Source organism: Helianthus annuus, chromosome 5, assembly GCF_002127325.2.
Source record: "Helianthus annuus cultivar XRQ/B chromosome 5, HanXRQr2.0-SUNRISE, whole genome shotgun sequence".
In the NCBI taxonomy this organism is placed as follows: Eukaryota; Viridiplantae; Streptophyta; class Magnoliopsida; order Asterales; family Asteraceae; genus Helianthus; species Helianthus annuus.
This window is the reverse complement of record NC_035437.2, coordinates 31,436,252-31,462,543: the sequence shown is the minus strand read 5'-3', so window position 1 is coordinate 31,462,543 and position 26,292 is coordinate 31,436,252. Positions and strand designations below refer to the sequence as shown.

Genomic DNA, 26,292 nt, shown 5'->3' with positions numbered 1-26,292 from the left:
AGGGTAATTTTAGTTGTTTTAATTAACCCATTTTCAGCACATCAACCCTCCATCTTCAACAGGTCGTTTACCGAATAAAAACTGCAGCCATTAATTCTGCACCAATTCCAGATTTTGCTCCAGACCCCGAAAGTAAAGCCACATTCAACCATTAAATGCTGAACATATTCATCTACTGTCTCGCACAACGGACAAGATAAATTCGGAATATTTACTTTCCTCTCAACAAAGCAAGACGAGTCGGTATTCGATCAATCTCCATTCTCCACACAAAAATGTTTACTTTGACTGGAACCCAAGTCTCCCACTTCATCGACGCCTTTGACGGAATTATACCATCCTTGCGCAACCACTTTTTTACAGCCGCGACAGTGAAGTACCCATTTTTATCCGGTTCCCAAACCCACAAATCCTTACCCCCTGCAAAATGAACCTGAGAAAGCATAGAGACCACGTCCTGAGCCTCAGAAATCGCCTCAACTGTAGTTGTTTCCATGACCCAAAATGTTCAGGACTTGAATACCATTTGCAACTCTCAAGATATAAAATCTTTTGTAAAAACTCTAAAAATTTCATATTGATGTATAGTGCAGTACACAATGTTTATCTTAAGCTTTCACAATCGTCTTTGTCACGAATAGGTGTTGCTTTCAACCTTTTCTTTTGATTTTTTAAACACAAAAACGAGTAGGGTTGTTCTTGGTTGTCCCTTTCTTGCTCGTCGATCTGCTATCCGCATATACTCCAACTCTCAATTTTAACCAACTATAACAATCCCTTCTTTCTTTGACCATATTTTAAGGCCTTGGTTATTCACACATCCCCTTTGGTTATTTGCACATCCCTTGCACCCTATAGGAAGTGTATAGGGCAATACGGTTCCTCTGGGTCCAAGTGTATGGAGCAATACACTTCCTATATGTGTACTTGAAGTACAAACTTTTCAAAAGACGGTCAGCTAATGATTAAGGGACTAGAGGAAGTGTATTGGGCAATACGGTTCCTCTGGGTCCAAGCGTATTAAGCAATACACTTCCTATATGTGTACCAATATGCTTCCCATTGATTTAATTCGTTCACCTACCGAAACCCTATAGGAATCGTATTGCCCTATACGCTTCCTATTGGGGTCACTTTTCAGACCTTTTCAGTTCTGAACTGTCTGCTGCATGTTAGAGAATACCTGATTCATCGTACCAATAGGAAGCGTATTGCCCTATACGCTTCATATTAACCCTAGGGGAATCGTATTGCCCAATACGCTTCCTATTGATTTAATGCGTTCACCAACCCAAGCCCTATGGGAAGTGTATTGCCCTATACGCTTCCTATTAAACTTATGGGAATCGTATTGGGCAATACGCTTCCTATTGATTTAATGCGTTCACCAACCCAAGCCCTATGGGAAGTATATTGCCCTATACGCTTCCTATTAAACTTATGGGAATCGTATTGGGCAATACGCTTCCTATTGGGTCACACGTCAGAGAATATTATACCAATAGGAACCATATTGCCCAATACGCTTCCTATTGGTGTCGCATTTAATGCTTCAAACCCTGTGGGAAGTGTATTGGCCTATATGGTTTCTATTGAGGGATGTTCAAAAATTTTAGAGGATGTGTAGATACCATCACCCTATTTTAAATCAAGTTATACTAAAATGGCAACCCCATGTTACCAAAGGTTTTAGATAGTTTTCTCAAACATTAAACTTTTTTAGATAAATGACTAAATTCAAAAGATTTCATCTCTATAAGCATGTCATAATTGACTTTTTCAATATAATGAAAACCCTTCATTATGTTATCTGAATATATAAATTGTATTAAAAACAAAATGATGGAAAAAGGCTCTTGTGACGCACGTATAAGGCACACCCCATTCACATTGTAGGATTTTGTGCAGCTTAACCAACCTGTATTTATATAAAAAGGTTGAAACTGTTAGACTAATCTTGTAAAGGTTTGCAAGTATTAGGGCTAAACTGTGATTACTTGTAAACCATAGGGTTTTGAGATAGTTTTCCTATTTAATATGTTTAGATTATTATTTTTCTCACGATACTTTCTCCATTAATTGGTATCAGAGCCTAGGGGCTAGGGCTCGGTTCGAAAAAGTGTCAGGCCGCAAGTCGAAGATCAAGAGAAGTCCGGCAGGGGGTTTGATCGTTTAAGGTGAATGCCGATCAACACCAATAATCTGCGACGGGTTTCAAGAACAATCTCGTATTCGTTGGTTGATAAGAAGCATCCAGTAACAGGGTTTTGTTGATCAAGATCAGCGATCAACTGAACCACGAAACACAATGGGCAATAATAACAATCGCACGATACAGGTTAGGGAAGGAAGTTCAACTTCGTTATAGTGTCCGTTGCTAACCGCAATGAACTACACAGTTTGGGCGATGAAGATGATTGCCATCTTCAATGTGAATGGTGTGTGGGATATGATTAAATCTGGAACTGCTAATAATCCAAAGAGAAATCACCTAGCAACCGCTCTGCTTTATCAAGCACTACCGGAAGATCAAGTTCTGTGGATAGGTAATCTCCGTACGGCCAAGGCGATGTGGGATGCAGTAAAAGTCCGACATCAAGGAGCAGACTGAGTTGTTGAAACATGGTGAAGGGGTATGGTCCCAAAACGACCATTACCCGCATCAAACAAACCCCTACCAGTAAGCAAACCGCACCCATGCGGTCACATCCTTCGAACCCATTCGGTCCGAAGATGAATAGCTTGACCTAAGTACAAAAGAAGATGAACATATCGATGCGGCTGGCACCGCATCATATGACCATTTTCGTCACGACAAGGGAAGCGAGCAAATAGTCTCCACATACGATGATGCGGCCAACACCGCATCTCGCGTGTTTCTTGATCACAAGTAGGAGACGCGGTAACTTCAGGCGTTACCGCATGCAGCGATGCGGCTCGCACCGCACCCTGCATATCCAGCAAGTGGACTGACACGCCATGCAAGTGGCTGACACCACGAGGCAAGTGGCGCCGGCGACAGTCCCCTGTCAGAGCTATTAAAGCAATGGGCTGACGTGGCGTAACCCCCACGGCCGGCGAGACTGACACACCTGCAACGGTGCAGCTCGTCGTCAGCCCATCCATCAATCTCCTCCTTCACTCCTCGGCTATAAATACCGACCCCAAACCAGGTTTGAGGTATCTCTTCACAACTCTCTCACTACTACTATCTTGCTTTGCTTCCCAAGCAAACTACTGATTCTCACGCCGGAGAGTGGTAACAAGGAGCACCCCCCACCCCATCCTCCTTGTTACGAGTCACGGCTTGTTTCCTTGTGCAGGAGATCATCCACCGGTGACCCAGCCAGCGATCTCCGAGAGGAAGGGATTAACCCTTCTTGACGAGACCAGTGTGTTAACCCTGCCCGGTTAACCATTGTTTCATCATTGGCGCCCACCGCTACTCTTAGCACCTTTTAATCCATCCCTCTCCCTCTCAAGATCATGACTGATAACCAAAACACCAATGCGGATAATCCAAATCCCCCGGTCCCAACAGGGGTCCACCCTTCGACCCCCCAACCCGGACACATTGGCACGTCCACCCAAAGGATCCCATCCTTTGCGTTCGGACACGATTTATCACAGGCCCCAACTGTGCTCCCACCAGGCGTAGATTTACACTCCTGGTACCAACAGCAGACTGACCTGCTGGTAGCGGCTTACAACCGCGCTTGTACGGAAGCAAACGTACAAGCTGGGCCTACTCCAATACAACACACACCTGCCAACCGTATACTCCAATACGATGGCAGGTTACACTCACGTCCGGCTTCCAGAAGCCGACATGACGACCGTGGATCATCTTACTGTTCGGTCAATACACTCAACGAGGATACTTCCTCATATGAGTCCCGCTCCAGAGGGCCAGTGCATACCCGCCTGGGCCCCTATGGCGAAGATAGGAGGCGGTCAGCTTCCAGGCGCGGCCCAGGCATCCAGAGCCGACTGGGCCCGCAACCTTACACGGAAGGGTACGGTCATACCGACCCTGACGATCAAACCTACCGTGGGGAGTCTCACGACACCAGCAGCAGACCGGGGGGACGCAACTATGTTCCTCCCAGTCACCCCCGCACTACATACCTCAGGGCGGCAAAGCGCCCTGTACACGAACCATACAGGCCAAGGGCCGCGGCCGAAAATTCAAAATTCGTCCCGCACATCGCCAACGCCGATATCACCACGACAAAATTCCCAGTCAACATTGGGAAATACAGTGGCTCGACCGACCCGGACGACCACATGAACATCTTCACAGGCGCAGGCGTCAATGGCAGGTGGGACGAACCCACCGGGTGCAATTTTTTCCCCCAGACCCTCATCGGTCTGGCGAGGGCATGGTTCCTCGCCCATTTTAGCCAGCAGCGACGCCACGAACGCGATTCGTTGGACGTCATGAACATCTGGCGAAGGGATGACGAATCGCTCGAGGCATTCGTCATCCGTTACAATAAAGAATGCCTAGAGATAGGCGACGTGGCGGACCAAATGGCGCGAAACCATTTTATTCGGGCCGTCAAAGACAGAGAGATGATCATGACCATCTCTGGCAAGGAGGGGTTGCCTAAAAAATGGGAGGATGTTATGACCGCAGTCAAGACATATGCCCAGACACAGCGGTCGCTCGAACCGCACGTCAAAAAGGCAAAACCCCAAGCCGAAACATCCCACCAAGGGTCCAAACGTAACAACAAACGAAACCGGGATGCAGGCAATCGGGATATTACTAAACCGTATTTCCCGCAACCCAACACGTTTGACCCACAATGCTACAACCCTGCCCGAGACACTCGGGCACCAAGAAAAGAATCTCGGGACCGCAAATGGACCGAGATCAACCAGTCGCCAAGAGAGGTCCTCCTCGCAGACCCACAATTCTTGCGACCGGCCCAACCAATGAAGTCCAAGAAAAGTCAGGACCTCACACTATACTGTGAGTACCACAAGGACTCGGGCCACACCACCAACAACTGCATCAGTCTCCGGCTGGAGATTGAGCGGGCGTTGAAAGAGGGGAAACTGCAACACCTTTTGCCAGGTGGACAAAAGCCCACCAAGCATATCACCCCTCACAACGAAGGTACCTCCTCCGGAAAGAAAGCCATGTACGTGGCTTCCACCCACATGATCTACGGAGGCAAGGGTAGGCCGCGCAAAGCGGCACGAAGACCGGACAACGATTGGAAAGACGAGCAAGTCGTCTTCCCAAAAGTCCGAGGCGGACCGCGTGATAGACGCGCCGTCGTCATTTCAGGCCAGCTGGCCCATTACTGCACCGAGCGTCTGTTCATCGACCCGGGCAGTACATCCGATATAATCTACGAGCAATGCTTCAATCAATTTGACCAAGAGGACAAAGATCGGTTGCAAGCCGTAGATTACCCGCTGGCCGGATTCGCAGGGGAAACAGTCTTTCCCCTAGGTCAAATTACATTTCCCGTGCGTCTTACCAATGGTAAACACACGCGGACAGAGGAGGTAAACTTTATGGTTTTACCCCACACCTCCAATTATGACGTCCTCCTTGGGAGAGAATCCCAAGGAGATTTCAATATGATCACATCCGTCCCCCACTCCGCGGTTGGTTTCCCAACCGCATCGGGGGTTGCAATCATCTACGCCCGCAAGGACGTCATGATGACGGACGAAGCACGTCCGACAAAGGTCGCAAGGCCCACCCCCGTCGACCAACCGGAAAAATGGGTTCTCAACCCAACGCATCCGGAACAGAAGGTCACATTGGGTCACGCCTTATCCTCGACCACCAGAGCGCACCTGAAGCAACTCCTCTTCGGGAACCAAGACATCTTCGCGTGGACTCCCGCAGACATGACAGGGGTCCCACGCGAAATAGCGCAGCACTATTTGAATACCAAACCAGGTATCAAGCCAGTGATCCAAGGCCAACGCCACCTTGGGTCAGCTAAAAATCAGGCGATGCAAGAGCAGATCGAAGAACTGCTCTCCGCAGGTATACTGCGGGAAGTCAAGTACCAGACTTGGTTATCCAACCCTGTCATGGTAGAAAAACCATCCGGGGGCTGGCGCATGTGCGTCGATTACAAGGACCTTAACAAGGCCTGCCCCAAGGATTGTTACGCGCTTCCAGAAATCGACGAAAAGGTCGATAACCTCACACCATTTAGGTGGAAGTGTTTCCTCGATTGCTACAAAGGGTACCACCAGGTACAAATGGCACTTGAGGATGAAGACAAAACGGCATTCCGGACCCCAACCGGAAATTACTGCTATACAAAAATGCCGTTTGGGTTGCGCAACGCGGGCTCAACCTACCAAAAACTGATGAACGACACTTTACGCGGTCAAATAAGCAAAAGTGTCGAAATCTATATGGACGACCTGGTCGTCATGAGCATGGAGGAAGATACCATGCTCACCGATATAGAAAGAACATTCCAAACTCTGCGAAGCGTCAACATGAAGCTCAATCCAGGGAAATGCTCGTTTGGAATGGAAGAAGGCAAATTCCTTGGGTTCATCGTCACCAAAGATGGATTCAAGGTAAACCCGGAAAAAGTGCAGGCGATCGAGCGCATGCCATCGCCTGCATCGATGAAAGATATGCAACGCCTGGCCGGAAGGCTGGCGGCACTCAACAGGTTCTTGGCTAACCACGCAGCCAAGTCATACCCTTTCATCAAGACACTGCGAAGCTGTTCAAAGAAAGAACAATTCCAGTGGACCACAGAGGCTGAGAAGGCCTTCCGGGAAATGAAGGAGTGTTTGATACAACTCCCAACACTAACCGCACCATGCAAAGATGAGCCACTCATCTTATACCTATCCGCTGCAGACAACGCAGTGGGCGCGGTATTAATAGTGGAACGAGCGGGGGTTCAAACACCCATCTATTATATCAGCAAAATGCTCAACGACCCGGAGACGAGATACTCAATAATGGAAAAATTGGTACTAGCACTGGTACATGCTTCAAGACGGTTACGACGCTACTTCGTAAACCACATCATCACAGTGCTAACCAATTACAGGATCGGCCCGATCCTGTCCAAACCCGACATCTCTGGGAGATTAGCAAAATGGGCAATTGAGCTGGGCGCACATACGATACATTACAAACCGCGCCCTGCCATCAAAGGCCAAATCTTAGCTGATTTCGCCGCTGAAGTACCAGCGGATCGCATCCAAGAATGCGAAGAATCCCAAAATCCTGCGCCCCCACCGCCCTCCTCAGAAGTATGGGCACTATTTACCGATGGTGCATCCAACGAGGAAGGCGCGGGCGCAGGTCTGCGACTCGTCAGCCCTGACGGCCAAGAGCTTACATATGCCATCCGCCTCGATTTTAAAAGCACGAACAACGAGGCAGAATATGAAGCACTATTAGCCGGGCTACGTTTAGCAGTCAAAATCGGCGTGCAACATCTGGAAGCGCACGTCGATTCTTTGTTAGTTGCGGGCCAGGTACGCGGCGACTATGCCGCCAAAGGGGATATCATGATCCTCTACCTCGAGCAAGCCCTGCAGCTAAAATCCAAATTCGCTTCATTCAATATTCGACACATTAATCGAAGCGAAAACAAATCCGCGGATGCACTATCAAAGCTTGCATCCACCAGCTTCCAACACCTGGCAAAGGAGGTACGTATCGAGATTTTGCAAAATCCTTCGGTTCCTCTACGCCAGGTCAGTGTCATCCAATACGGAACAACGTCATGGATGACACCAATTATCGCATACCTTCAGTCAGGTGTGACTCCCGAGAGCAAAACAGAGGCACGTAAGTTGCAATACAAAGCGTGCCACTATCAAATGGGAGACGGTATCTTATACCGAAAGTCATACCTCGGACCGCTCCTCCGATGCGTTAATCCACAAGATGCCACATACCTCATCCGAGAGATACATGAGGGTATATGTGGCATACATGCTGGACCACGCACGGTCGTGGCAAAAATCATGAATGCCGGGTATTACTGGCCCGGCATGCACCTGGACGCCGTCAAAGAATTACGCAAATGCATGGACTGCCAGCGCCATGCTCCAAAAACTTTGCGACCAAAGAACAATCTGGTCCCCGTCACTACTGCATGGCCTTTTCAAAAATGGGCAATCGACGTAGTGGGACCATTCCCGGACGCACCAGGTGCAGTTAAATTTATCATAGTGGCGGTTGATTACTTCACAAAATGGGTAGAGGCGAAACCACTCGCTTCCACCACTGCTATGATAACAAGAAAGTTCATTTGGGAGCACATCATCTGCCGTTTCGGTTTACCAATGTACATTGTTACCGACAACGGCACCAACTTCGCTGCCGACGAATTCCAAAAATGGCTAGAAGAGCTGAACATCAAACACATATTCTCGTCAGTCGCACACCCGCAAGGGAACGGCCAAGTCGAGAGTATAAATAAAGGCCTAGTCGAAGGAATCAAAGCACGATTGGGAACAGCCAGGCGTGGCTGGGTCGATGAACTCCCAAGCATCTTATGGGCTCACCGCACTAGCCCAAAAACAAGCAATGGGGAAACACCTTTCAGCCTCGTCTACGGGTCTGAAGCGGTGATACCCGCGGAAATGGGCCTCCCATCTCCTAGAATGTTGGCTATCGAAAAGCTAGACAACAACAGGGAACGTAGGATCGATTTGGACCTCCTAGAAGAAAGGCGCGAGAACGCCGCCATCAACGAGGCCAAATACAAATCCAAACTGGAAAAGTATTACAACGCGCGAGTCCGCGTTTGTACTTTCAATCCAGGGGACTACGTCCTACGTGACAACGAGGCATCTAACGCCGAGCGCCCAGGAAAACTTGCCCCCAAGTGGGAAGGACCCTACCTCATCAGCGAGGTCTTAGGGAAGGGCGCATACAGGTTACAAACACTAGAGGGCGAACCTATCGCCAGAACATGGAACGCACAACAGCTTAGACGCTGCTATATGTAAGCTATGTTCTTACACTCCCCATGTAACCTATCGGACCGCAGGTCATTTGCAAATAAATAAACAACTCATTTTATACATTATTGTTTGTTTACTACTATTACAAATGCGTGTTTCCACTTCACGGTATCCAAAAAACAGATTGGCAAAATCTTCATTTACGATACCTATACAAAGTGGTAGCCACACGCAACTATTGTAATAGGCCAACACAAGGCAAAAAAGACTTAAGTGCTATCCAACCGGATAAACACATTTCTTACCTAATACAATTCCTGAGCCCAGAAAGGCAAACAATGGAATTGACACATGCTCATACCGCAATAGTATAGAGTATACTCAACCCCATTCACAATGGGTAGAGACCCGCATGCATACGTTTCAAACATACAGGAACTGACAATACTTGTATAATGGAACAAAACACCTTATATTCAAAAAATTCAGGCACCAACATGATGCTTACACAGATTTACATAAGGTTTCCTATTCTATACAAGAGGACAGCAAAAAAGGGGCACACCGGCCAACCTAAACCCTACTTTGTACCACTGGTCCCCGCATCATCTCTAGCGTTACCAGCAGCGTCGTCCTCTTCCACATCCGGATACAGCATCCGCAAGCGGTCTACATAGTCCGCGGCATCCAAACAACTGTCCAATTCCTGTATACAAGCAAGGGACGTGTCATAGAAGGAGGCCTCGGCTGCTTTCAGGTGCGACTCGGTATCCACGCCACGGAACCCCGATCGCTCATCCGTATGACTACCCTTGGTAATCACGTTCAGATGGCCAATGCAGCGGTTGTACCCTGCCTTAAAACCGGCATCCCGAGCGCGATCCCGGACCAGATTCAAACCAGCAGCAGTCTCAGGGGCATTCATAATCGCCTCGACAATCTGCAAATTCAAACCAACACGTAAGTCCCATGTGCTAGTCTACAGAAAGCTAAAACACGAAGATACTTACGCGCGAAATACCGCATGACCGCATCCATTCACGGTCAGCCTCCAACTGATTCAGGGAGGACACCAAGGCATCCTTGGCCTCCACAGCGGAGTCAGCACGTTCCTCCGCAGCAGACACGCGGGCAGTAAGATCTGTAACCGCGACTTCCCGGGCTTGAACATCAGCCTGTCAGCAATAGCAAGCAGTTCACAAGGGTAAACATTTACGAACCAGCGATGAAATATCAAGCACAGTTAAAGAGACATACCTGCAAGCTGGTAACGACTTGGTCTAAACGGAGGCGCTCCACATTTGCCTCCTCAAGGGCCTTCGCAGCACGGGCCCCGGCCTCTTTGGCCTCTTCAAGCGCCTTCAGGGCCTCGTCCTTCGCCTGCAGCGCTTTAGCCGATGCGGCCTCAGCCGCAGCTTTTTCATTGCCCAAGGCAACATTTGCCGCCTTGGCGTTTGCTAGCTCCTGCCGAGTATGAAACAGAAGATTGTTCTGCTTAGCCCAAGATTCGTTCCACTTCTTGCGCTCGTTGGATGAAATTTCCTCCCAACGCTTACGCTCATCAGCAAGGAGTTTAGCAAGGGTACGCACCTGTTTCAGTTGGGCAGTGGCAGCCCACTCAGCGGTCTGTTTCTGCTTCTCAAAAGCAGCTTTATCTTTTTCCAGCTGCTCTACACACGCACGAGCAGCTTGGACCAGCTTTTCCGCCTCCGCCCGCAGGCGGACAGCCTCTTCTTCACGGCGGCTCAGAACTTTATAGTCTTCCAACATGGCATTCGCCACAATGGAAGTCCCTACCAACATGGTCGAGAGCTGGTTTATACGCAGCTCCCGCGGTGCGGCACGAGCCCGCTCAACTTCAAAGGGGGTCCCCAGACCGCCCAAGATCTCCCTGCAGGCCGCAGGGTCGTTAGCAATATCATCCCCCTGCAATACAGTCCAGGGGGGTCGATGGTACACCACACTACGATCCTGGGAGTAGGTGCGGTAGTAATACTCCAATTCAGACTCCCCAGGCTGAATTGGAGGCCCGTCATACCCCGCACCACCGGCAGACGAGCTGGTACCCTTATCAACCGCAGACTTCTGCGGCCCAGCATCATGCTGCCGCGCTTCAGCACCAGTTTTTTGCGGTTCAGCATCAGAATGTTGCTTCCCAGTAGCAGTGAACCGCAAACTCAAATCGTCTCCCTCATTGGGAGAGATCAGGTTGTTGGACGAGTCGACAGTATCAAATATCTGGGCCGCAGCATTCTCTGCGGTACCCTCCTTTTGCACGGTTGACTCAGGTACCACCTTTACGGGAGGTGTCGACGGCACCTCCGTTCCACCCGCACCCATGGCACGCGGAGGGGACTCCGGAGCATCGAAGATAGAAAAATCTTCATCTTGACGCTCTGCAAAAAAGTCAAATAGCTATCAGAACTAGTTACACAACAGTTAAGACTAGATAGCCTACACTTACCAACGACAACCGCAGGTTTTTTCTGCGCCGGAGCAGACCTTTTGGTTACTAGTCTCCGACGTTTGGTTTCAACACCACCAGCAGCTTTCTGCTCTGGCCTCCTCTTCTCACCAATCACAGGGGGACCCGCAGCTGTCCCTCCCGCAGCCGCCTCTTCTGCCTGCTTCTTCGCAGCACCAGAACGTGACTCCGCGGCTGTACTCAAACCCTCAAGGGTATCAGATACTATCACATAATCCTTGTGTCGACGAAAAGAGGAATGAGAGATACCTGCCGCCTGCGGCACCAGATGAGGCACAGTAGTGACCTCCTTTATCTTCTTTTGGCGAAAGCGCACGCCCTTCACAGTTTGCCTCTTTGGCACACCTTTCGCTTCAGGGTCCCCCAAGGCCCCAAGATCACCTGCATGGAATCAATACGTCAATAACACAACATGATCAACACAAGTAGCAAAGCTTCGATAGTATACCTTTGCCTACTGGCAACTCAACTGCCAGTGCAGCCGCAGTAGGCACCCGGAAGTTACTACGGATGATAGTGTTGTGATCCTGTTCACCATCCGCACAAACTACGGTCTCAACCGTACCCTCGAAATCCGGAGCAAACATCCTCCATGCGGGAGCATCTTCTGATAGTAGACACAAAAGTCAGTAACACACGTAAGGATAAAGAACGTAAAGAAACAAAAAGTACGTACCACCGCTCTTTTCCCGCACCACGGGTTTCGAGTTCTTGCCCCTCCTCAACATCATACGCAACAGCCATAGTTGCGTGTTGGTCAACTTCACAGACTCAATAGTCTGCAGCTGCGGGAACCATTGCACTGATTTCAAACTGGGCATCGCAATGGTCTCTGCTATGATCGTCTCGGTCACATTCCGAAACGTCATATCCACAGCAATGGCAGCAGACTTGATATAGAAGAACTTCTTCTTCCACATCGTCATCCCCTTAGGGGGAGTCATCAGCTTCGGGGTACCGTCTCGTTGACGGAAAGAAAAGAACCCCATGAACACCGTCATCTGATAAAACCGTCGGAAATCTCCGACGGTAGGCTCTATGCCAAGAGCACGAAAGGTAAACTCAAAATTACGAATCCGAATCATCCCAAATGGACTCACTTGAGAAATGTGGACCTTGTACCACTCCAAGATATCCACAACAAACACAGTCAACGGTAATCGGAGGTTACAATCTCCGAAGAAATCGGACCACATGGTCACATAACCGGCCGGAGCGTCGGCACCAGTATCACCCTCTGATGGGTACCGAGCCCCATACTCCGAGGGCATTTGGACCTCAAGCATAAGGCGATCAAAGCTTTTTCTGGTCCACTTCAGCGCCGGTAATCCACCACCGGCAGCCCCCTCTTCTTCTTCTTCGGCCACTAAAGGCTGTTCAGGGTTTTCACCCTCCACATTATGTGGACTAGATGGTTCAGCCATCAAAAATATCAAAGAAACAGAAGATGGTGAACAGAAACACTAGAAACCTCACCGGAATTTCAGAAAAAATCGTCGGAGAAGACAGATGACAACTTTCTCTCAAACGGCAAATTTTTTGAATTTTCGACCAAGTGAGAGGAAACCACGAACGGTTTTCCCCTTATATACCCATCGCAATTAATGCGGAGGGAGAAAGCAAATCATCACGTTCAAAAAGAGCGTATCTTGCAACAACACGTGTCGAGCGCCGTTTTAGCTGACGGTTATCACGCGCGCGTGGCCGCCCACGCGCCTGACAAAGAAGACGTTTACACTCCCTGCTACAGTGCATTTAATGCCTCGGGCAGTGTAAGTGTCCTTTCATTTCAGCACATGCAGAAACGTCTCACCAACTTCTACCAACTCACACGGGCGATCAAGCCACGTAGGCAAGAAAAAGCGACAACATTATCCATACAAACCATAAGCGGCATGCGGTTTCTCTGGCTTACCGCACCATAACCCATACCGCATGTCGTTTTTTTATATACCCTAAAAAATAGGTAGAAATATATCTATCTATACTATAAAGGGATATATTACCTTTTCCGCATCACTCACGAGCACACGTGAAATATGCGGAAGTGACACACATGAACCCATTCAGATGTGTCAGATGCTCAGAACCAGTGTTGTTCTTTGGACTGAACTGCATCTCAGGAACAGGCAAAGCGCATTGCCTTCATTCTCTTCAAGCTTCAAATCCCTCCTGTCCGGTTCACAACCACAGAGGGTGCATGAACAACTTCTTCAGAAAAAAGAAGGAACGGAATCTACGCGCCCGCACATCAGCAGCCCTGACTCCTGAACCTTCAAGAGTTACATCCGTGCAACAAGCACACTTTGAGCGAAAATGGGACTGCAACATCGCAGACACCCATGAAGAGCTACAGACATAATCATAGCTTCCGCAGAGTGGTTGCTACGGAAGAGCAAAGCTCACTCCACATCACCGAACGAGGCTACCTCGTTATAAACTCGGTATTGGAGCGTGAAGGAAAGTGGCTCCAGAAAGAACGCAGATACGTGCTCTAAACAAGCACTTATCAAGCAGCAAGTGTCCGAACAGCGGTAACAAGTCTGCCTATGACTTTGTTTACCTGCCAACGGACCGCGGTAACAAGTCTGCTTAGGACTTTGTTTACCTACCAATGGATCGCATGGAATAAACAACGATGGGCATCCCCTTGCCTATGACCATGTTTATTTACCCATAGTTTAGATCCACATTGTTCGACCAAACAGGGCCAACAATGACGCAACGAGGTAACCGCAAAGAACGTACGGTTACTTGAGAGCTATCAAGATGAACACGAACACCCCACAAAAAAGGGATGGTCATCTCATCATAGGATGCTGAACATAGAACTTGAGCAAAGTTCTAACACAACATCCAAAACCTTCAAACCCGACCGCAAAGGTTGGTTTAAAAGCTTTTCTTTTCTTCTTCGTGCACCATTCTGGCAAATGGTTCGAAGAAGAAACCACCTCCAAGAGGTTCGAAACATGTGCAAACCTTCGAACCACCATCCCAGAGGTTGGTTCGAAGTTTGTGCAGCATTACTATGAAGGTCCCTAACAGGACTTCAACACAACAACAGGTGGCAACCCACCTGATGACATGCAACGGCTGAGAATTTCGCATCAAGCGAAACCCCTTCACCGGTACGGAAGAGGCATAGCCGGATTTTTTACCAGATCACCACCTTGATCTGGCCTAGAATTTTCTCCAGACTGCCAAACTACCTTCCTACACCATAAGTCCAGTGTTCCTCCCACGTGCAACTTGCACAAGGTAGCAACACTAGACTGGGGGGACTTGAAGGGGTATGGTCCCAAAACGACCATTACCCGCATCAAACAAACCCCTACCAGTAAGCAAACCGCACCCATGCGGTCACATCCTTCGAACCCATTCGGTCCGAAGATGAATAGCTTGACCTAAGTACAAAAGAAGATGAACATATCGATGCGGCTGGCACCGCATCATATGACCATTTTCGTCACGACAAGGGAAGCGAGCAAATAGTCTCCACATACGATGATGCGGCCAACACCGCATCTCGCGTGTTTCTTGATCACAAGTAGGAGACGCGGTAACTTCAGGCGTTACCGCATGCAGCGATGCGGCTCGCACCGCACCCTGCATATCCAGCAAGTGGACTGACACGCCATGCAAGTGGCTGACACCACGAGGCAAGTGGCGCCGGCGACAGTCCCCTGTCAGAGCTATTAAAGCAATGGGCTGACGTGGCGTAACCCCCACGGCCGGCGAGACTGACACACCTGCAACGGTGCAGCTCGTCGTCAGCCCATCCATCAATCTCCTCCTTCACTCCTCGGCTATAAATACCGACCCCAAACCAGGTTTGAGGTATCTCTTCACAACTCTCTCACTACTACTATCTTGCTTTGCTTCCCAAGCAAACTACTGATTCTCACGCCGGAGAGTGGTAACAAGGAGCACCCCCCACCCCATCCTCCTTGTTACGAGTCACGGCTTGTTTCCTTGTGCAGGAGATCATCCACCGGTGACCCAGCCAGCGATCTCCGAGAGGAAGGGATTAACCCTTCTTGACGAGACCAGTGTGTTAACCCTGCCCGGTTAACCATTGTTTCATCACATGGTTACAAACTTTATCATCTGAGTTTGAGGCCTTAAAGATGAATGGTCCAACACTTTTGATGAATTCGCAAACAGAATAGCCGGGATTGCGTCGAGATCTGCCTCACTCGGAACGATGATAGAGGATCGAAAGCCAGTTAAACGGTTCCTAAACGGTTTACCATATAAGTATTTTCATATGGTTGTCTCCCTTAAGCAGACTATTGATTTAATAACCATAACCTTTGAAGATATTATTGGACGGATGAAGGCTTTTGGAGTAAGAATTAGTTTGAATAAAAAATCACAAGGCGTTAAAAGCGAACAACAACTTTTGTTAACCTTTGAGGAATGGGAAGCAAAAAAGAGGAAAGATAAGGGTTACGATCGAGGAAGGGGAGCAACGGAATCAAGCCAAAGAGGCCGAGGGAAATCAACAAGGCGTGGTAAAGAAAAGGAGCATGGAAAAGAGAAGAGAGATCGCTCCAAGCTTAAGTGTTACCGATGTGATGGGTTAGGCCATTTTTTTTCAGAATGTGTACAACTCGTAAGAAGAACGAGGAGACAAGTAATCTAGTTCAGGCAGAAATGAAACCAGTCCTTTACATGGCAGTGCAAGATCAAATAGTTTTCTTAAAGCAAGAAGGTGTAAACCCAAAGAAGTTTGATTCAAGTCCACACAAGGTTAACACATGGTTTATCGATAAAGGAGCTAGTAACCACGTCAGGGACACGAGAGTGGTTTACTAACCTCGACAATCGAATTCGAGGTCAAGTGAAATTCGGCGACGGTTCGCACGTGGATATCATGGGACGCGACATGGTGATTTTAGAAGGGAAGACAGGTGATCAACGAACAATGCATATGTTTATTACATTCCTTCACTGAAAAGTAATATAATAAGTGTAGGGAAATTGGATGAAACAGGATACAAAATTGGGATCATGGTATCTTATGGATTCTCGAAGAGGATGGCACCTTGTTAATTAAGGTACCCAGATCTTCTAACAAAATCTATACAATTGACTTAAAAGTAGCATCTCTAGTATGTTTACATGTTAAGTTGGAGGACGAGGCCTGGCAATAGCATGCTCGTCTCAGACATCTTAATTTTGACGCAATCAAGAGCTTATCCAAGCATGGAATAGGTCTCCCCACCACATCACACCCCATGCAAATATGTGACTCATGTGTGTTAGCGAAACAAACACGTAGGCCGTTTCAAAAGAAGTCACTTCATCGAACCACTGAGCTGCTATAACTCTTGTATGCGGATGTATATGGTCCAATCACGCCAAAGAAAAATTCAGGAAATCAATACATGCTTCTTATAGTTGATGATTTCAGTTGCTATATGTGGGTAGAGGTGATAAGAACCAACCATGGCCGGCCCTAAGGGTGGGCGGGGAGGACCACCGGCCAGGGCCCGATATTTCGAAGGACACGTTATTTAAAAAAAAAAAATTCCGATATGTATATGTAAAAAAATATAATTAATAGGATATACTTATACAAACACCAACATAGGCCCACTTACAAAACTATTTTTATGGTTTCGATTAGTTATTAGCCCATTGACATTAGGTTTAGGCCTATAGTGAACCCAATACCCAAATTCGTTAAGGCCTAAGGTTGTTTGGCATATATTTGTAATTCTATTTAATTAATGCAATACGAGAACGAGTTCTAATTTTTATTTTTCTCTTGATAATATTTTCATTAGAAACTACCATCTCTGATTTAAATTTCCTTGAGTAAAAGGGCATAAACAATTGTTTCTGTTTTGTAGACTTTGTTAATCCTTATCAGGTTGATGAGACAAAACAACGTACTGTTGTTGACATAGTGTATTCAAGTGAAGCAGGGACTGTAAGTTAACTATTGTTAGGGTGTAAGGGGCACTCCCCTAAGAGGGGAGTCCCCTCTCTTACGCATAACCAATCCTCGTGTGTCACGTCAACTCCCCTCTTAAACTCTCCTCACACCTTAAATTGATGGCGGCACTCCCCTCTTAGGTGACTTGGTTTTTTATTTAAAAAAAAAAAAAATTTCATTGGTTGATTGAATGGACCCCACCTTCTCTCTCCTCTCCTCTCTTCGGTGCCTCCTCACCGCCTTGGCTCCCCGCTGCACCGGCAGCACCTCACCGTTCGGTGAGATCGGTCCCCGCATGGGGTCACCGATTGTGCCCGGCCAGCCTTATTATTGACTTGGCCCTTGGGTTAGCACAATCTTATTCACTTTATTTGTTTTGCTTGAATATCTATCCATAGAATGATGAGAAGTTTGATTGGGATTTCCATTGGCCCAAGGTGAGTCGTAGTTCCTAATTTATCTCTCTTTGATAGGAATTGGCGTTTTATAACAAGGTAAAAAAAGGTTGTTTAAAAATTGTGTACGTTACAAATTTATGAAATTTTAAGCTTGTTTTTGTTGTCTTTTAGGTATAAAACCTTTGTTTGACAAAGAAGCATTTTAGGGTCAACCTAATCTGACCCATACCCATTTTGGTCAATCATCAATATTTAATTAAATACTCCCTTAGACCATCCGTAGTGGTGCATTTTTTTGGGCGTCTTTTTGCCCCCAAATGCCCAAGCTTCCGCCCCCATGGGCGTTGTTTTGATGATTTTAGGCTGGAGCGTTGTTAATTCAACGCCATCGAGCAAAAGGTTTTGGCCAATCACCTGTTCCCATGCCTTTTTTGTCCAATAACATTTTTATGGTTTTTTTTTTTAATTTAATTCTATTACACCACAATGCCCACATCCCCACTACACCCATTTTAGAAAACGCCCCATAATGCCTGATTGCTGGAAACATTCCAACTTGGTGGGGGATTGTTGGAAATATTAAAAGGAACATACAAGTTGGTATGTTTCCTCCATCCCACATCGGTGGAGTGAGTGAAGTTTGAGTGGTTTATAAGGGATTACTCCTTATGGGCCTCCATAGTGTTAAATGGGTTGAGAAGTGGGTGAAGCCCACACGCGCGCCGAGCAGAGCTGAGCCGCGAGCTCGCGAATGAGCGCGTTTGAGTTGCACTTCGCACGTACGCATCGTCGCAAGGAGCTGAGGAGCTTTTATTTTTAGCTAAGGTCCGGTCAGATGGGTCAGATCTGTTGATCGAATGAGATATGGAGATAGAGATGAATTCGAAACAGTGGGGGTTATCCCATTATCTCTACTAATTCGAATTCGTATGGGATATATATCCAGTAACCGAATTCGTATGGGATATGTATTCAGTAATTCGAATTGGTTATGGATGGTTATCCCACTCCCCGTTTTTCTCATTCTCTGGTAAGATCACAGGCTATAAATAAAGGCCTCCTGCTACCCATTCAAGTAACAATTTTCGCAGCCTTCTCTCCTCCGACTTGTGTGTTCTAGTTTTCTCTCAAGCTTCTGCGTTTTCTGGTTTCCATTGCTGTTGGAATACCAGATCAGTTCTTCATTAAATCCTGGGAGTTTACGCTGCAGCTCACAACAATACGAGCGTGTAAAATCCTTTAAGGACAGGAGTCACCCGTGCAGTTCAAGGTTTTTCGTTCAAGGATCTTCGTTCTCAATCACCAGGTTGGTTTTAAATTTTGCGTGTTCTTTAAATTCGTCCGATAACGAGACACTCTCCTTCTACCTCTCTTTATTGTTTGATTAAAATATTTTTTCAACATTCTTAAAGGATTTTATTTTTTGTGTTTAATCAACATAACTAATGGACTCTGAACTACCAACAGCCAATCTAAGATTCATGAATCAAGAGTTTGTCAAGTTTGACAGATTCGATGGTCAGAACTATACCCGCTGGGTGGACAAGGTTAAGTTCATGCTAGTTGTGCTGAAACTCTACTATATCCTTGATCCTGACTTGCCTGCAATCCCTGATGACCCTCCTCTTGAGGCAGGAGAGCTCCCAAATCAAGATTTGGCAAAGCAAAGACTTGTCCGTAAGGAAGCTGAAGATCTTTGCCTGGGCCACATCAAAAATTCTCTTTCGGATCGTCTCTATGACTTGTACGCGCCGGTAAAAAGTGCTAGAGAATTGTGGAAAGTTTTGGAAGATAAGTACAAGGCTCATGAAGAAGGTACTAACAAATACCAAGTACTTAGACTTCCAAATGGTCGATGACAAGTCAATCCTGGAGCAAGTGCATGAACTCCAAGTTCTTGTTAACAAATTGACCGCACTTTCTATTCCGCTGCCAGAAATATTTCAAGTAGGGGTCATTATTGCAAAATTGCCTCCTAATTGGAAAGATTTCTCAAAGAGAATGATGCACAAATCTGAGGACTACTCTTTGGACGAACTGTTAAAGCACCTTCGAGTTGAGGAGGGAACGCGCAACAGGGAAAAAAGAGGTAAAGTCGGATCGAGTGTGAATCATGTTGCTGGAGGATCTGGTCAAAAGGGAAAAGGAGCATCAAAGAACAAGAAGTTTACAGCACCAAAGAAAAAGGAATTCAAGAAGTCACAACACACTAACAACCATCAACCAAAGAGGTCTGGTAAATGTCATGTTTGTGGAGAAATAAGGCATTTTGCACGAGAGTGCTCTCAAAGGAAATCTGGATCTACGGTTGGTTCTACAAGTGCTGTTGATGTTGAGAAATTCACCAATCTCGTGGCCAATGTTGGTTTTGGTGAAGTTAACATGCTTTCTCAATATACACGCATTGTGGCACGTAGAGGATGGTTCTTGGATTCTGGAGCCACTGTTCATGTTTGTGGGAATCGTGGCTCGTTTCTTACTTATGCTCCTGTTCCTCAAGGGACAGTGGTGGTATGTGCTGATGGACATCGTGTAGAAGTTCGTGGTAAAGGCACGGTGCGGCTAAACTTTAAAGATGGTCAAGTGGTTACTCTTCAGGACGTGTTGCATGTTCCTGGTATCACCAAGGGTCTTGTTTCCGCTGATAAGTTTGATCAGAATGGTTACAAGCTGGTTATCAAGAATCTCCGTGTGAAGTTTTCTTTAAATGACATCTATGTGGGTCAAGCAAAGAACACTGGTGGAATGTATCGTCTTGACTTAGCTGAAGATGGGATTGATGAAGAAGAAGATTCGGATGAAGGGGGCGTTTCTGTGATTGATGGGTTTGGGAATGAAAGTGATAGTGATAGTGGTGGTAGTGATAGTACTAGTATTGGTGAATGTAATGCAATTGGTTTTGAATTGAATGAAATTATGTCTTCTGATTATATCGCTTGTTCAGTTTCTTTATGGCATAAACGTTTAGCTCATATAAATATTAAAAATATTGAAAAAATGCAAACTAAAGGTTTATTAAAATTAAAAGATAAAGACTTTGAAAAATGCAAAACTTGTGTTAAATCAAAATTCACAAAGAAACCTTTTCCAAGTGTCCATAAACGCAATACATCACTACTAGAACTAATTGATTCAGATATTTGTAAACAGAATGGAGTTCTTACTCGTGGGGGTAAGAGATATTTTATCACTTTCTGCGATGACTCGAGCCGATACTTATATGTTTATTTATTGCATTCAAAAGACGAAGCTTTTGAGGCATTTAAAATATATAAGGTTGAGGTTGAAAAACAAAAGGAGAAACGCATTAAAATTCTTCTCTCGGACAGAGGTGGAGAATACTGTCACACCCCCAAAATACCACATGTGGAATTACCGCAGGGCGTGTAACGTTCTAGGATCCAAGCCACCAATCACATTGAACTTCGTATAATATAATTAAATAAAACTTCCATTTATTGGCATTACGTGTTGCAACGTTACAAACAATTCCCAGTATACAGCGGAAGCATAATTCATTCGTTAAGTGTTTATAAACCATTAGTCTTGTGTTGCGATTCCATGTATCTCGACCCATGACCACTCCAGCCTCCCAGACAGCAAGTTCCAACAATATGCACCTAAAAGCCTGCAAGGCATGTAACAACAAATCAACAACAAAGTTGAGCGACTTCACAGTTGGTTGTCCAGTTTAAAGTTGTTTCAAAAACCATATGTTCATTCGAAAACCAATAGTTAATCAATTCCTTGTTTTCCCAAATCATAACCAGTGGGGGCTTCCCCATGTGAACCACTAGACCGTTACCATATCGACAACTGACGAAGGTAAGTTGTGCCCTAATTCAATGTCTATCATCACTATCTGAATGCCCAGATCCATTAGTACACGCCCGTCCTACCGGCACGGTGTGAGGCTTGTCAACCCTAATAGCGCTATCAACTAATGACTCGCTCGCCATTGGCCCGACGATTAAGTCGATATAAAAATGAGGGACTTCATGATAGAGTTTTGTCTAGTAAGTTTAAGGTTGTTGTCCTACCCAAGGAGGACGAACGTACGTATTCTACCCAAGGAGAATACGCAGGATTAATGTTGGCATCCTACCCATGGAGGATGGCGGTACATATCCTACCCAAGGAGGATATGTAGGTTCTGTTTTAATTCTTTAACCCATTCCCAACCACCGGGAATCCCATGCCTTAGAAAGTGTGTGAATTCACCTTTGGTTGCTCGATTTGACTAATTAATCGTTTGTCAATTGATCAAGCACGTCCTAACATGGTTACCAACATCAGTCAGTCTCAGATGCACATAATTCCGCATATTACACGTATAGTTAATTCACATAGTCCTTGTTCACATATCACACAATTATTGTACACGTAGCATGCAGTTCAAGTCATACTGTCAATCTAGTAACACAAGAATACGTAAATTAATCAAGTTAATAACTCACTTAAGCTTTGTGAGATCCACTGCTACCCATCGGTCCAGATCCAATTTATAATCATAACCCAATGTTAATACTAGCTTAGAATTTTAAGTTGTAACAACCCACTAGGGCTTCGGCCCGTTCTAACAATGCTCGTGTTCACATACCAATTATGCACACCAAATCCTACTGTTAAATTTAGAAAAATTTAGGCTATGAATATTACAAGCTTTTTAAATGTAGAAGTATTAATTTTCAAACCTCTGACCCCTTTCCCAACACATGTGAGGTCACCATGCTAACTCATCTATTTAACATCATATGCAGCCATGGACCAAAACACAAATGTAGACATTCCTAAGTTGCAAACATGTTACATACAAGTCCCGCCAACAAGAGTGTATGGCCCACCAGTGATCAGCCCACCAAAATGGTGCGGCTTTCTCCGAGTGTGCATCCACTAAGTGATACGGTCCAATACCTAATAGGTCCCATTTACGTGTGAAGCCCAATGTAGGATGCGTTTGACCTATCTAGTTATCTTCCATAATTTCCAAAACACAACCCTATTTCATTATTCATTTAATTAAGCTAAACATTATTACCAATGAAACTAGATTTTTGCATGAACTCTAATAGCCCACAAACTGTTTGTATGCTGCTGTATTAAGTTTTTCCATAACCATGCTTCTTCAAATCAATAACCAGTTTAACTATATAAAAAGTTCTTGTATAACATCACCAATAATCATGCGACCCAACCAAGGACATTATATCACGCAAACCACCGAACCCTATTATCATCGATCATCGTTACAATCCATAAAATCAAGTCCTACTAATCATGCATATGTATATTGATTAATCACTATCTTGTCATTAACAAACATTCACATCACTGTAAACACATTAATCATTAAAGAAATCAACTATAATAGGGGATCAAAGCAATTAAAGAAAGTAATCAACTAATCAAGAATCAAGATGCTATGACTAACCAAACGATGTATAGAGCTTGGCACGAATAACAATCTCTAAGGGAAAGGGCTTCGACAAAGGAGGGGGGGGGTCTGCCGTCGCAACATCTTGAGAGGGGTAAGGTTTGTTTTTGGTTTGAGATATTGTTAAGTAATCATACGTAAATCCCTCTTGTGTGCGTGTGATACGGGTCAACACTAAAAGCTGCAACTGTTTATTATTAATTTCCATGTTTTAATTGTTTGCAATGCATCTCACGTTTCATCATTTCATGTTTAGTTGAGTAGGTTAAAGTTAGTGGTTAAAGTTAGTGGGCCATGTTTTCCCACATCCCCACTTTCTCAGTATGCATCCACGTTTCCTTTTGTTTAGGATTTCCATTTCCTTATAAATATTGTAAGTTAGTATGAGAAACAACTACCATTGACGATCCCTTGCTGGCTCTACTTGAGAGGTTCGATCAGTTCCTTTCAACTAACGCCACCAATGTAGCCGAATCTTCTACTCAGGCCAAGGCCCAGTTTGAATCCCTGCAGGCTACCATGACCCAGCAGTTGGAAGTTAGTAACAAGCTTCTAGCCGCCTTTGTCACGGACAAGGAAACAACCTCCTCTTTGAGGATCGATTCTTCGTCTTCCAACCCACCACCACCACCACCCCCTCCTCCACCACCACCCGGTCGTCAGCCACCGCCACTGCCACCTCCGCCACCCCCACCCGGTCACAACTAGCCCCGCCCTCCCAAAATTCTGCTACCTGCATTTGATGGGTCTAATCCCTTGGATTGGATATTCCAAGCCAATAACTACTTCCACTACTACTCCATTCCACGCGATCAACGATTATCCCTCGCCGTTTTCTACTTTGTCAGCGATGCCCTTAGTTGGTATAAACACCTATCCAACAACCAATTACTTGGTACTTGGCCCGAGTTCTCCCGGGCACTAGAGCTTCGCTTCGGCCCGTCTACATATGAGAACCACGAAGCCACCCTCTTTAAACTTGTCCAAACATCCACCGTCAAGGCATACAACACCGAGTTTGAGAAGATAAGCAACCGTGTTCATGGTTTGTCCCAAGAGGCCTTAAAGAATTGCTTCATTTCTGGTCTTCAACATGACATTCAAGCTGAATTGGCAATTCATAAACCTACAACCCTTCATCAAGCCTACGGTCTTGCTCCTTTGATTGAAGACAAACTCAAACATGGTGCTTCTTTCACTGTTGACAAATCTCACAGTGGCGTATTAGGTTCTCCTCCGACGACCGTCTTACTGGTACAAAATGTGTTGCCAACTTCCGCTACTACAGCCACACCACTTCCCCTCAAGCGCTTAACCCCCGCGAAAATGCAAACCCGCCGTGCCGAAGGACTTTGTTTCAACTGCGATGAACGTTATCAACCGGGTCACCGTTGTCAACCCCCTAAATTCCTTCTCATGCAATCGGAAGCCGCTCCATCATGACTCGGTCTTGAGGACAAGCCCGTTTTCGAGGAAGGGAGAATTGATACGGGTCAACACTAAACGCTGCAACTGTTTATTATTAATTTCCATGTTTTAATTGATTGCAATGCATCTCACGTTTCATCATTTCATGTTTAGTTGAGTAGGTTAAAGTTAGTGGTTAAAGTTAGTGGGCCATGTTTTCCCACATCCCCACTTTCTCAGTATGCATCCACGTTTCCTTTTGTTTAGGATTTCCATTTCCTTATAAATATTGTAAGTTAGTATGAGAAAGGTATGAAAAAAGAAAGTTGCAGTAAAAAGTCTTGTCTCTCTCTTTCCCTTTAGTTTCTTAGAGGTTCACCCACTTAAGGGTTGCATCAGCGTGATTCCTACTGGCCCAAATAATCGGCCCAACTTTAACTATACGTGTGTATATTCTGAAGTCAATATATATATATATATATATATATATATATATATATATATATATATATATATATATATATATATATATATATGTGGGAAGGTTCATTTGAGAAGAAATTTAAGGTGAGAAGAAAAAGAAGAAAGGGTATAATGGTAAAATATTAAATAACTTATAAGTCCTTCCATTAATTATGTTATCTCTCATTAATAAAACAAAAAACATTTTATCCTACACATTTCAAAATTTATCCTACATATATCTTACACTTATCGAAATTTACCCTACGCATAGCTAAATTTATCATACACATTTAAGAAATTATCCTACACATACTAAAATTTATCCTACACATGTCGAAAATTGTCCTTAATTCTAAATTATTTTATCTTGCAAAAGTATATTTAAAAGTGAGTTACAATTTTAATTAGTTAGCTAATTAATTACAATTAGAAATTTACCTATATGTCCTTATTAATAACATTAAATACACATATTAAATGAAGTAAAATGGAGCATTTCTATTAGTTTAAGACTTATTCTTTTTATTCTTACAAAATTTTTCTTCTCATTTGAACCCTCCACTATATATATATATATATATATATATATATATATATATATATATATATATATATTTTGAAAAGCATAATATATCTTCCCTTTATCTAATTTTACAAACAAAAGTGTTGTTTTCATCAAATTTTGATAAAATATTGTTTGACTTTTTTTTTTCTCAAATATCATGATATCACTATTATTAATATAACGACCCATATAAATGATTAGTAGAATTACCTCACATAGGCTGGCCCAATTTTTATAATCCTTGATTAGGCTCGAACAGTTCAACTTAGGATAACATGTGTGTGTGTGTTTCGAGTAAGTTTGCAGCCCAATACGTATCGTGTAGCTCGCGGCCCAAATAGGTTGGTCCCCTAAATTAACTAAACGACACCTAGAAACGTTTAACGATTCCTTGCAGTTAATCAGTCAAACACACGTACACATACTCAAACACGTTATACATTTAGCAATTACATTACAGTCACAAGTGTTTATCAATTTACAACATCGCAAGGGACCTGAAAGAGGAATAATAAGAAAACAGGATCACGTGACTAAGAGACACTGACCCTGGAAATTCGGGTTGTCACAAATACTTTAACCGAAAGTTTGATGCATTCTGTGAAGAGGAAGGCATCATACATGAGAGAACAGCACCGTATACTCCCCAACAAAATGGTTTGGCTG

General features: G+C 45.1%; 1 protein-coding gene across 1 annotated transcript; it reads right to left on the bottom strand.

Moving 5' to 3' along the window:
• Positions 1-10,846: 10,846 nt before the first annotated feature.
• Positions 10,847-12,847, bottom strand: LOC118492090. The gene is made up of 6 exons (XM_035989869.1): positions 12,090-12,847; positions 11,862-12,020; positions 11,739-11,794; positions 11,393-11,558; positions 11,049-11,324; positions 10,847-10,854 (listed from the first exon to the last, which is right to left on the bottom strand). Exons 1-6 carry the CDS (start codon positions 12,835-12,837, stop codon positions 10,847-10,849), a joined length of 1,413 nt encoding a protein of 470 aa, XP_035845762.1. The 5' UTR covers positions 12,838-12,847.
• Positions 12,848-26,292: the final 13,445 nt, after the last annotated feature.

What these genes read in the sequence shown, in the direction of transcription:
- LOC118492090 (XM_035989869.1), bottom strand. Translation starts at nt 12,837, where the DNA reads ATGGCTGAACCATCTAGTCCACATAATGTGGAGGGTGAAAACCCTGAA. An exon ending in GGTGCGGGAAAAGAGCGGTG is followed by an intron (nt 12,021 to 12,089) that starts GTACGTACTTTT and finishes GTCTACTATCAG; the next exon opens with AAGATGCTCCCGCATGGAGG. An exon ending in TGAGTTGCCAGTAGGCAAAG is followed by an intron (nt 11,795 to 11,861) that starts GTATACTATCGA and finishes GATTCCATGCAG; the next exon opens with GTGATCTTGGGGCCTTGGGG.